This window comes from Melanotaenia boesemani, chromosome 12 (genome assembly GCF_017639745.1).
Source record: "Melanotaenia boesemani isolate fMelBoe1 chromosome 12, fMelBoe1.pri, whole genome shotgun sequence".
NCBI classification, from domain to species: domain Eukaryota; kingdom Metazoa; phylum Chordata; class Actinopteri; order Atheriniformes; family Melanotaeniidae; genus Melanotaenia; species Melanotaenia boesemani.
In genome coordinates this window covers 19,044,570-19,057,296 of record NC_055693.1, presented here as the reverse complement: position 1 = coordinate 19,057,296, position 12,727 = coordinate 19,044,570, and the positions used below count along the sequence as shown (strand labels likewise).

Sequence of the window (12,727 nt, the reverse complement as noted above, 5' to 3'; positions counted from 1 at the left end):
TATTCAACACTCTAAAGTGCTTGATTAAAAAAAAATTACCTCTGCCTTCTTATTGTGTAAGGAAACACAGCAGACATGATCCTGTTTGCAGTAGGTTAACTGTCGTACGCTGCTCCAGAAAGAAACCTTGGCTGCAGGTAATGTTTTATGAAAGTTCACTTTTCAGCCTTCAGTGAGCTGACATTTAACTTAACACTGACTGCTTCCATGCCAACAATATAGCAGATAAAATGGTGGGAACAAATGGGACATAAACTCAGGTGTAGGTGCAATATCTCACCCAAACTCAAGAGGCAATTGCAGAACTCTCTCATCTGTGACCCGTCTCCTTCTCCCTGACCCTAAAAAACAGGAGAAATAACTCAGGGTTTTTTCAACTTCAGTAGAACTGCTGTGTTTACAGGATTATACACCAAGAAAAAATGCGAGTCCCAAAAACCTCTTACAAAAATAGTTATATCTGGTGCCTGTATTGATAACCCTCTCCCAAAATCTTTGAGATACTCCAACAGCTTGACTAAAGTCTACCTGTGTCTAAACTGAACTCAGCTGACATGAGTTCTCAGTCAAGAAACACATCAGGTGAAGGACAGAAGATAAATTACTGCAGCATTTAAAGTGAACAAAAGTTTAATCTTTAATCAAAAACATTAGTAGTCATTAACAGAGTAGCAGATCTGCATGCCCAGTTAAACTGAGTAAACAGGAATGTAAATGAATTTAGCTCCTCGCCTTTAAGAGGTTCTCTGTAAAGATGGGAGAACCTTACAGAGAAATACCATCAATGCAATGCTCCAATAATCAGGCCTACTTCACATTCCAGAAATTGCTGGGAAAATAAATGTCTGACTTTGAGAAGAACCCTGTTTCAGAGTTAAAATACCTTCCTGATACCTACCTCCCTGCCTGGATCAAAGAATTATGTTAACCTGATCGAGCAACTGGGAGAAGGATTTATTTAGTCTTTCAGAAAACACAAATATGTTACCTGCTATCGTTCCTGGTGTGAAGGATGGGGACGGGTTGCAATTGTAATTCAAGGCCCCAATGCTGGTGATAGGGTTCGGTAAACCACCTCTCAGTGGACCTTGAGGCCTGGAACCCTGCAAGTTAAGCACTGAGCAGTTGGCTGAGCGGTTAAAGGAGGATTTGTGAGAAGATGCTTCAGCTGGTTTAAGAGGAATCCTGTCTGCATCGCTATCCACTTGTGTCTTAACACACTCCTTGATGTCAGCCTCAGAACCACTGGAGTCGCTCTCAAGATTGCTGTCAGAGTCTGCAGGAGAATCCAGAAAGCTCAGTTACAGTCTGATTTTCTCCACACAACACAACCAAACAAGGTGAGCACCACTAATCTCCAGAGGAAAGCTAATTTCTCACAACTTCTGTCAGCAATGTTTTATCAGTGGCTTCTCTATGATAGAAAAAAAGACTATGATTGATCTAACCTGAAAGGCTACTGCCAGAATCTTCATCCTCAATGTCATCTTCATCATCGCCATCATCGTCATTGTCTCCAAAAGAGTCCTCTGAGTCTTTGCTGCTGTGGAAATCAGACACACAGTTTCTGGCGGCCTTCTTTGATCCGGCAGGAAGTCCTGACGAGGCAGAAGATTTAAAGGATGAATCAGAGCTGCGAGACATCTCCTTGGTGCCAGTGCTCAAGTAGATTGGCATGAGGTAGGACGGCCTGGTAGCTGCCAAGGGTGGTCTGGTGTTGGGAGCGCTGCTCTGGCTGCGGGGTTTAGTGATGAGGGCCAGAGGTGCATCTTGAACTGCACTGTAGTTATCTTCTTTAGGGTGGAAGTTTGTGAGCAATTTTGTGTCACTGCTGATGAAGAAAGACAACAAATGACTGATTATTGTATCTGACAAATAATTAGGTAGTATCAGCAATGAAAAGAAGCTGAAATGTGATTTTTTTTTTAATACCAGATTTGGTTCTTAGGTCGCGCAGAGGAAGTCTGCTTCACAGATTTCTTCAAATGGATGGGATTTATGCATAAGAAATAAAAAAAGAAGAAGTAATTACACAAACTGTCACTCACATTACATTACTGTGGGCTGTAAATGAGGGAGTTTAAGGTGTAATAAGTGACAGGGACAATGAAGAGCCAACTCCAGCCTGTCAACAAACATAAAGGAGTAGAGGCAGCTATGGAAAAATATTTTCAAATTGTTTGGCTTAGTGCCACTGTGAGACGTTAGCTGTCATCTTTTATTTGTTGCTATTGTCAAACTCTGGCAAATCAAAAGCCTGCATTTATTGTACCATCATATAAATTAAAACCCTCTTGTTACAGATTGCTCCATTTTCCCTCCTTCTCAGAGTGGTGACAATAACTGAGTCCTGTAAAAGAGGCCAATTTCTTTTCTCTTGATAACAAACATCCCAAAGCACAACAGAGCTAATTGCCTGTCAGTTTTGTGAAGTGTTCCCAGTAGAGCTAAACACATTGTGACTCCTAGTCATGTAGTGGTCAGATGCTCATGAAGAATAATAAAGCCCAGATAGTGTGCGAGCATTAATTTTCTGCTGTGAAAAGACACAGTTATTGTCATTTATTTCAAGACAGGGAGAACAATACACAGGAAGGAGAAAGAGGGTTACTACCAGGAGGATTGCTGGACATGGAGCTCCACTGGGGTACAGGCACCCCATTACTTAGAACACATCTTTTATCATAAAGACCTGATGTGTTTACTAAATGAGAAAAATTGTTTCATCTACTTCCTTTTGCTAAGCTTACTGTTACATGACTGACATGTTTCCACAATGTGAACATGAATAACCCTCTACAGACATAAAACCAAAACTACAGGTGCAAAAGTGATTGACTTTTCCTTAATTTCAAAAACCAACCAACCAAACAAAAAAATGTTTGATGCATTTCAATCACCTGTCCAGCCTCTAACCTGCTCTATTTTCTTCTTTTTCCATCCTCATCTTTCTCCTTTTCTCCCTCTCTATCCTCCCCATCTCTGTCCTTCTCTCCTTCTTTATCCTCTTCTTTGTGTTCCATCAACCAAAAGTGAAACATACAAAAATTTATAATCTAAATCAGATCTGAAATTGAATTGTATTCAAATTATAATATAAATCTAATTAAATATAAGGCTGTTAGGTAATGAAATCTGAAATTTATTTAATGGATAGCCCCTTGAGATGCAACATCTCATTTTCAAGGGGGCCCATGAAAACAAAAGATACACTGCACAGTAAAAAACACACACATTTTTACCTTCCTCTCTCGCACCTGAATTTAGAAATTCACTTTGAAAAACCAACATAAAAGTCAAATGGCCAGACTTCATTCATCTTTAGTTTAATTTGCAGAAGAGAATATAATAAACCGTTGTTGGAAATGTTTTTGAACAAATGGGTTCCTAACAATCTCGATTGGTTGCCCAATTTTCCATTTAGGGAAAATCATGACTTTTTCTTGCCTTTACTTCTCTGGCTATCCGATTTGATGAATTGACCAGTGCAGATGTGGACTACACCATTTTGTGCCTTTTTAAAGTCGTGACACAGGCCTCAGAGAACGACCTTAATTATTGTGAATGGAAAAATAAGAGCAAAACGAAGCTAAAAAAAAAAAAGCTGTTTCTTCATGAAACTGCTTTACTTGACTTTACAGCTTCATTTAAGAAGACTGTCTTCTGTCCCTGCTACTATAATTACATTATCACTCACGGCTGAATGGTTAACTCCTTTAAGAGATTATACCAGGACACAGATCTTTGACAGTGGGCACATGTCCTGGTATAAGTGTGGCGATGCCTATGGTTACTACTAGGTGAAAGCATGAGACTATCTTTAAGAACAGAAATGAAAATTTCTATGAAAATTACAAAAATAAAATCCACTATAACACATCACAAAATGAAACAACTCACCTGTTTCAGAGTGTTCGGGTGTGATGACCCCTCACCTGGAAGGTTTCCACAGCTCTCTTTCATGCTACTGACAGATGGTGCGAGCTTTTCAGGAGGCATAAAAAATTTGGGGTTATACAATGACTCTTTTGAGGCTAAAGGTGTTCTTGGTTTGGATAAAGAGGAGATGGAAAAATGACTGGATGAACCAAGTGGTGGATATTTATATGAGGAACATGATGAAAAGGTTTTCTTAGTGGAACAGAGAGCCAGAGGTTTGTGAGAAGAGGCGGCAAAATTTTGCTTTGATGGGGTCGGGTCAACTAAGTGTTTTGATGAGCTGGGGACGGAGATGGAGTTAGATGAGGACTTCATGAGCAGAGGGCTGGCCTCTCTGTGGGACCGTGTTGAGGAACCATTTCTGAGTGACAGTCCTGTGGTCTGTATGACACTGATGTGCTGCTGGCCTCCTTCCTCTAAAGTCCTGGCGCTCTGAGGAAGCGGTGCTGTGGATTTAGGTGGGCCAGCAAGATGAGAAGAGGACTGGAGGTGATAAGAGTAAGTCACCGGAACACTGCGACAATGATTCAGTTGAGTAATGCTTCCATCAGAAACACAAGGTCTTCTCTTTTTACTCTCTGAAGTGCTGTGTGTCAACCGCTGAGTAGGAGGATGTGGAAGACAAGGAGAAGACAGAACGTCATGTCAGCTCCTGAACAGTGAAAGCCTCACGGTGGCAGCTCTGTAAGCCAGCACATCCACCCACCTACTGAGGCAGCTTTTGACAAATCCTGAACAGTTCTGAACTTTTCACAAATTTGTTATTGTTACTCTAACAATATCCTTCCACAAACCACACCAAAACACACTTATATGTAACATTTTAAGTGTCAGCTTTTACGAGAACTTTGAGGAATATTCTAAATATAAACATACTTACTTTGACTTTCTTTTTAACTGGAGTCTCTTCTTCAGAATCTGAGTCATCGCTCTCATTGCTCCGATCATCCTTATCCTCCTCCTCCATGTCATCAGGACCACTGCTGCACTCTTCACCATCACTGGAGCTTTCTGACCCCGACAAGCAGCCGCTTGTGCTGGATGTCTCTGGTGGTATTTTTGTTGGCTTCTTAATTTGAATAAAGTGGAAATCAGAGAAAAGGGTGGAATAAACATTAAAACAGCTAAATAAAATAAAAAAAAAATAATAAAATAAATAAAAATAAATAAATAAAATAATCACATATTAACCTTTACCTTTGTTTTCTGAAAGATCTGCTGGTGTAGTTTCATTGACTCTTGGATGTTCTTTTGATTCTGATCTCTTTTGTTTTGAGCTCCCGTTTTATTTTCTTTTGCTGGATATGAGCTGAAGTTTACAGTAGAGTTCACAGTAGGAGACAGAGTACTTCCACCGTTTATTGCTCCATTCATACCTACAGAAACTGGCAAAATTAATCAAGGACAATGGAACCAAGCAAGGTAAAGTTCAGCATTTTAATGGCAGTATTACAAGGAAACAAGCAGTTGCATTAAGTAAAAACCTGATTGCCATTTGCTAAGTTTATCTGTCATATGCATGTCTTTGTTATAGCCTCCAAAAGCCCAAAAATTCTGGATGTGAAGCAACATGGAACTGGCTGTTGTCTTACCTGAGATGTGTGACTGTGGATCTAGAGGATTGAGGCTATTGAATGTTGACACAAATGCAGGATACAGACTCAGAAAAGGGGGAAAGAAGGCGCTGGCTCCTGTGGTATGTGCCTCAGAAGGCCGCCACCAATCTGATCAGGCAACAAGATGCTGAACAGTTAGGAATAAATAGCTACTCTATCAAAGTGAAAAAATCTGTCAACAATCTAGAGGAGCAGCATTTTATCGAAAAGATAGTATTGCATTAAATTAAAATGCTGCAGCATTTCTGGAAATATTCAACAAAGAGGTGATGATTTTCTTCTCAAATTAAGACCCACTAATACTTCAGTTAGTAATTTAAAATTATTGACAATAACATTCTTAACTATAACCAAAATTTTACAATACTTCTAAAAGCATTTCAAATGACAACTAAAGTATTCATTCTTCTTGTTAAAATAACAATTCATGTATTTCAAGATTTCTTACCTGGAAATATGCCAAACTGTGGCTGAGCAGCCAAAGTGGACAAACCCAGACTTCCGAGGCCCCCAAACTCAAGGCAGGATGAACTTGATGTATGGTGTCCAAAAGCAGGATTGACACTTATATTTGAACGTTCATCCCCCTTCATCTGCAGCGACAGACCTGCAGAATGAATATATTCATGACTACAAATTTTGCATGTCAGACCAGCTATTAGCAGACAGCTGTCCTGGCCTTAAAAAGAAACTTGTTGTCATTTATATGTCTTATGAGAATCTGGCAGATGAAGTTTGAGTGGAGTGTAAGCTGCAGAAGCCTGACTGAAAATCCTCAAGTGTCACATGCACCTGTAAAATATGTTTGCCACTACTTTTTTTAAAATTCTTGATATTGCTTCGGAAATGTGCACTTTACATCTTATAAGTGGTTTTGAAGTGGCTGCACCCTTAATGCCTGAATTTATGTCCAATGAAAAAAATAAATAAATAAATACAAGTGAAAAAAAAATAAGGAAAAATATAAAAATAAAAACACTGAACAAAATAAAGTTCAAAATTTAATAAAATAATAATATAGATTACTAATAAATAAATTATATAGAAAATAAAATTAAAATATAAATAATAATAAAGTTAAATTAAAATATAAAAAATATTAAAAAAAAAATAAGAATGATAAGGGCTGCACGGTGGTGTGGTGGTTAGCACCGCAGCCTCACAGCAAGAAGGTCACCGGTTCGAATCTCGGCTGGGGGGAGGTTCGAACCTTGAGGGTGGTGGCCTTTCTGTGTGGAGTTTGCATGTTCTCCCCGTGTATGCGTGGGTTCTCTCCGGGTTCTCCGGCTTCCTCCCACCGTCCAAAGACATGCATATTAGGTTAATTGGACACTCTAAATTCTCCGTAGGAGTGAGTGTGTGTGTGAATGGTTGTTTGTCTCTATCTGTGTTGGCCCTGCGACAGACTGGTGACCTGTCCAGGGTGTACCCTGCCTCTCACCTGTTAAAATGCTGGGATAGGCTCCAGCTCACCCGCGACCCGAAATGGAATAAGCGGTCAAGATAATGGATGGATGGATGGATGGATAAGAATGAATAAAATAATAGTGAATAAAAGCAAATTAACAAATAAAATAAAATGACTAGATATAAAGAAATAAAGGCCAGAAGTGGTTTGATGCAAATTTGCGACTCCAGGTGTTAGGAGGTTAGCGTTGTCCAGTTTTGAGGCCCACTTGATGAGCATGTGGTATATTTTGTCCCTAAGATGATAAGAAATCTTTGAAAGAGCTCAATTTACTTGATAATCACTACACCAATGTGACTCCAGAACTACCAATTTGGTTCCAGGATGTTCAGTCTAAAATAAATTATCTAGAAAATGTCTGTGCATATTGAGTGCGAAGATATAAACATGAATAATTTATGAGTGTCTCAATGTTCTTCACTGTGATAGCATGACAAAAAAACACACTACTTTTGGTGCATCTTATAATAAAGGAGAAAAAAAAGATGGTATGTAAATTTGCACATTATTTTGTGGTCAGGAGTAATCTGACAGCTTATGCATCACTGCTACTCAGTGCATATTGGTTTTGGCCACAATTAGTATTCAGAGAGAACAAGAGATGCTGGTGGCTGCATGCTCAGCATGAAGCTGACAGGCATTTCAAATCACACAAGATAAACTGAAGCTAAAAGTTGTCAAAAGAAATCCACAAGGACATGCAGAGTTTTTTAAATTGTTAGCATTCATTAAGTCATTTGCCCTTCTATCCAAATTGCCTGACATGTTAAAAGTAGAGGAAGATGTTCTATTCCCCTTATTGTATTATCAATTTTTCATTGAGTGTCTCCACAGGATTTAATTGGATGGCTCAAAGGTTTATATGGATGTGCAGGTATAAAGACTGGACTATTTGTTAGGTAATTCAGGATAATGGCTACATTTACATTCATTAACACAACTGAATTTATGGCTCTTTTCGTGCACAACTTCTCAGTGCATTTAGCAGCACAGCATATCTGAACTTCAACCTAAGTAAAATGATTTTAAACCTTATGCAGTATGTGGGAAGAATAATCAAGCATACTGAGTTGAAAATGAATAATTCATTTGCACAGGTAGCTTTAAGTCACATTTGATCTTGTGCCATGACTTTATGCAAAGTTTTCTCTTTATGTACTTACTGCAGAAGGTGAGAGGGTTGCTGCCTTCAGGACTAGGAGCTGGACTGTACTGGGTGGGAAGTGTGTGGGTTGGGGCAGGGGAGGAGTTGGTTGAAGATGAGGCCTTGTGAAAAGAGGGTAGGGCTGGGGATGGAGGGGCCAGCCGCTCTCTTGACTCCATATCTGTCAAGAACATTTCAGTGAGCACAGAAAATGCAGAAACGAGGAAACAAAACTTCCTCATGACCTTCTTCCATCTGACGCTGATCTGAATAACTATTGTATTTGATTTTCACCCCCTGATTCAGTCTCTGAGTTGACCTTTAACTACTTGTGCCATCAGATTTTTGTTTTTCTTTAATTAATATAACTGATAAAGTTACAGTTTGGTGATATTAAGCTTTTTAAATTGAATTCATTTTTACTGCATTTGCTCATGAATGAGCAACGCGTGACAAATTTTATCATCTGCACAGGTCCACTGGGTCCTTCTGTGAGCAACCATGCTCAATCTGACTGTGTGTAACTACACATCTTCTATTTTAAAATGTGATGTTCAGAGTGTAGATTTATCTCCTCAAATTAACAGTTACATGCTTTGTGCTAAAGGCACCCCTTAGGAAAGCCTAGAATTGTAGAACTTGTTGGTTTTTGCGGAAAATCCTGAAAATATGATGGTCCTGGTATGGATGTAATCATGTTGGAATATCTGTGGTGTGATACGGACAATGAGAAAAGTAACAGTTGTAAAAGCTGCACTCTAAATATCAGCTGGCATCAGTAAGCAGGACCAGCAACAATGAGACATAAATGACACAAAAGCTGCAGACATTCTTCATTAAAAACACCACATTTACTGCAGTAGGCCAAGTTTTTGCACAACAAAGGCGCTCTTAGAAAAATGCAATTTTAACTTTACTACATCTTGTGTTCCCTTTGATTCCAGTAAATTAATTTAAAAATATTAATTATGAACTTACAGTCCAAATAAAATTACATATTTTCTTCTGAATTAAAAGGCTGCCAACACAATCTCATTTCTATCGACATAACAGCGGTAACTTGATGTCGAAACCTTAGAAAATAGATTTATATTTAACATACTTTGTAAAATCTTGTATCACAAGTAAAAATGAAGAGTAATAAAGTTAGACTGCTGGAATTCATTAACTAGTAACTAAGCTTTAAATCAATGGTGATAAAACTTTGAATACATTGTGATATTGGCTTCTAAAGTAGCCAGTATCATGATGTTGTAGTATCTCAAATATTCACATAAAATAATATTTCTCAAAATATCAACTTATCTATGAGTCATCTTTGGAGCAAAGTGTAATGTTACAAGTTTTCTTAGGACATTAGTAATGCATGGTGATGGTCAATAAAATAAAAAACAAACCAATAAGGTTTAGTTTTTGGAAGAAATTTTTCTATTAAAAGGTCATGGTAACCTATACAAAAAAAAACTATCTAGGAGTCCACTAATACTGCTATTTATTTAAACTCTAAAAAGACGGCTCAGCAGTAAGCTTTTGTGTACATGCCATTATGTTATTTAAGGATGAAGCCATATTTCTCAAAAACAAAAATCTACCTAACATTTTAGAACAAAATCTAAATAAGATGAATGAAAACATATTGCAAGGAACTATTTACTGTACTCGTTGCTGCTGTAAGTGAGGTCCTTGTATTGTTTTGTTTCAGGCTATTTAAGTTTTACTTCCTTTCTTTTTTTCTATTTTATGCTTTTTTTTGGTTTTGATATTGTCTTTTGGCACAACAACAAATGGCTGATGTAAACAATGAAAATCAGTAGCACAAGCATGGATCAGCAATATTCTGACTGCAAACAGTGTTTTTAAGCTAACTGAAGAATGTGGTCATTTGTCAAAGTACCTTCACACTGCTTACTCTGACAGAGGTGAATCACTCAAAAAAATTGCACATTTGCTCTCCACTATTCTGTGATGAAAGTGCAGTAACAAAAATACAGGTGCCCTACTGTGTAGCATAATATGACAATGTTAAAGGGGTAGTGCACCCACAAATGTGTTTTTTGAGCTGAAAACAACAGAATTACTTAATTGTGATGGAAACTACATATACTGTTGATAAAAAATTTGTATTTTTTATTTATTTATTTTAAAAAACAGGATTTTTTGGGTAAAAGTGGCTCATAACACTCTCTACAGGGTAAAATCAGGTTATGTTTTTTTGTGACAAAGAGGTCATTTATGTCATGAGAAAGTTAAAAAAAAAACAAACAAAAAAAAAACAAAACACAGCCACTCCCTCCCGATGCAGACAGACGAGTCCTCACCTTGCAAAAATAGAAAACCACGCCCACCAACGCATATGAAGGGATGTGAACATATATGGTGTAGATTTGCTAGTTTCAGACTTCTAGTCTTTCACAGGGTTTCTGATGAAATATTCCTGCAAGGGGACAGTGTTGTGGTTTTGAGGGGTGTAAAAGTAACACCTGACTTTATTCTTTACCTCCTGATACCCATCTGGTGACAGAAAGCAGCTCAAATTGTTACAACAGCAGCTTATAGCGGTACCTCCCGCAGCTGCCACAACCTGCTGACAGTCTCCACAGCTTTCCAGTGATGCTGGAGCTGCTGACAAGCCAGTGCAACAGCACTAACGGCTCAGGCTGATACAGTTCAGGACCACCTTGTTCATGTGTAGCTGAGGAGATTCAGGAGAGGAAAAGTCTTCCACCTCAAAGTCCGCTCTGTGAATCTCGATTTGCATCTTGTCAGTGAGCTGAGCTGCTGTCTGTCAATCACTTCTGCCTGTGTATCCCATCACGCCCACTCTCTGATCACCCCAAACCTCCCACCCCAACCCTTGCAGTTTCAGGCATTTTTCAAATTCAGCAATGGGTGGAGTTACGCAAAAAATTAGGGTGTGTAGTTACACTTTAAGTCAGCCACCCTCAGACATGAACATCTCCCTGGCTGCTGACTGTTTGCTGTAACCAACGCCTCACAATAAACTAACACAATTTATTTAATCTGATAACATGAAAAAGTATCAACTAACATTTTTGACCACAGCTATTTTTCAAGGGTATGACCAAAAGAAAACATTTACTCATCTACTTGTCCATCTGACATAATCTGACAAACACCTGGAATGGATTTAAACATTTGTGAAGCTTCTCTTTTGATCCCATTTCTGTGCAACACAAACATGACAAAAGCTCCATGCAGGGCAGGTTATTATGATTGGAAGATGACAGAGAAAAATAGGTTGTATGGGGTTGCAAACATTAGAAACATAAATTCAGTGGTTGAGTACACCCACAGTTCAGCTCAAATTCACCAACTAGTTCTTCATTTTGCCCATGTCAAAGTTCTGGTAGTGGACTGACTGCTACTCCACCTGAGGAGTGATGAAGTTTTGTGAGTTTGACAAAATTTGTCTTCAATTTTTTTGTTGCTTTTGCTGTTGGTCTTGTTATTTTTTTTTATCAGCTTTTGATATAATTAATTTCTATATGGCTTTTTTTTTTTTTTAAATAAACTTTCTGTATTTTGTGAAGCCTTTCACAGTGTAATCTATAGCAAACTTAATGGGACACACATTACTGGGAAGTTTAACAACTGCACTGAATCTTCCACACTTATAATTAATGTCTTCAACTGTGACCTTATAACCTTCCAAGATTGATAGGCAGCAACATTTGCTTCTCTGAGATCATTGCTGATCTCTTTCCACTCACACCTGAATTCTCCAGATGTGCCAAACTGACGAAACATCTGCTTTAATAGAGGTGCTCACACCTGCTGATCTTCAATTAATTAAATGCATTTCATTACAGCACCTGGGTGCCATTTACAACCTTAATTCCTACAGAAGCAATAAGGGTGCAGCTAGTTTTTTCACCCTGTTTATGCAGTTTGACTTAGTTTCTGGTAAAACCCTGGCTAGGACCAGGTGATTTTTCCATATGTCCAGATACCTAAAGCCAAACTCTATTAGCTAGACTGTGATGAAAGATTAATTAAGGTGAATGATAAAGATGAAACCATGGCTTTGCAACACAATCAATACTCTGCATTTAGAGCCAATTTACCATTCATTCCAGGTTTGCTCTTTTCAGCAAGGGACCCCCATTTTTATGACCATGTTGGAAGAAAACAAACCATGTGCTTTCCAGACATTGTGTTCAACAGTATTTGGCGAGAGGGCTGGTTGTTATCAAAGATGAAAAGCACACATGTAACTGCTAGATGCTGGCTATAAATATGGAGCCTGTGTAGCTGATGATGGACAACCCTGACTGGTGGTGTTGGGTAGGAGATGAGAGGACAGTAAATCGAACAGAAACAGGGATACTCTGTGACACTACAGCAGTTCTCCTTCTGTCACACTAAAAATGATCACAAGCAGCCAAAGTGTTGATAAACACCTTCAAGCACCATCTAATCTCTGATTTTCCTGTATCAGCCATTGCCTTTCACGCATCAATGTAATCATGTTTTTGACCTCTGTTGCAAGAACGCAGGTATGATGAGCCCTGGCGAAGATCCACCTTTACTCACACTGCC

General features: G+C 38.5%; 1 protein-coding gene across 5 annotated transcripts in view; it reads right to left on the bottom strand.

Moving 5' to 3' along the window:
• The window catches only part of LOC121650727 (bromodomain adjacent to zinc finger domain protein 2B), a 55,862-nt gene that overhangs the window by 15,129 nt on the left and 28,006 nt on the right, over window positions 1-12,727 (bottom strand). For 2 of the 5 annotated variants that reach the window (XM_042002417.1, XM_042002420.1), the window contains exons 2-11: window positions 8,187-8,348; window positions 6,004-6,162; window positions 5,532-5,663; window positions 5,137-5,324; window positions 4,820-5,008; window positions 3,901-4,539; window positions 1,933-1,979; window positions 1,449-1,831; window positions 989-1,276; window positions 281-341 (exon numbers count right to left, since the gene is read on the bottom strand). In XM_042002417.1, coding sequence (XP_041858351.1) covers window positions 281-341; window positions 989-1,276; window positions 1,449-1,831; window positions 1,933-1,979; window positions 3,901-4,539; window positions 4,820-5,008; window positions 5,137-5,324; window positions 5,532-5,663; window positions 6,004-6,162; window positions 8,187-8,346 — 2,246 coding nt within the window. In that variant the 5' untranslated portion in view covers window positions 8,347-8,348. Of the gene's footprint in view, window positions 1-280; window positions 342-988; window positions 1,277-1,448; window positions 1,832-1,932; window positions 1,980-3,900; window positions 4,540-4,819; window positions 5,009-5,136; window positions 5,325-5,531; window positions 5,664-6,003; window positions 6,163-8,186; window positions 8,349-12,727 lie in introns of those variants that run through there. The other 3 variants (XM_042002418.1, XM_042002419.1, XM_042002421.1) reach the window with 3 other exon arrangements.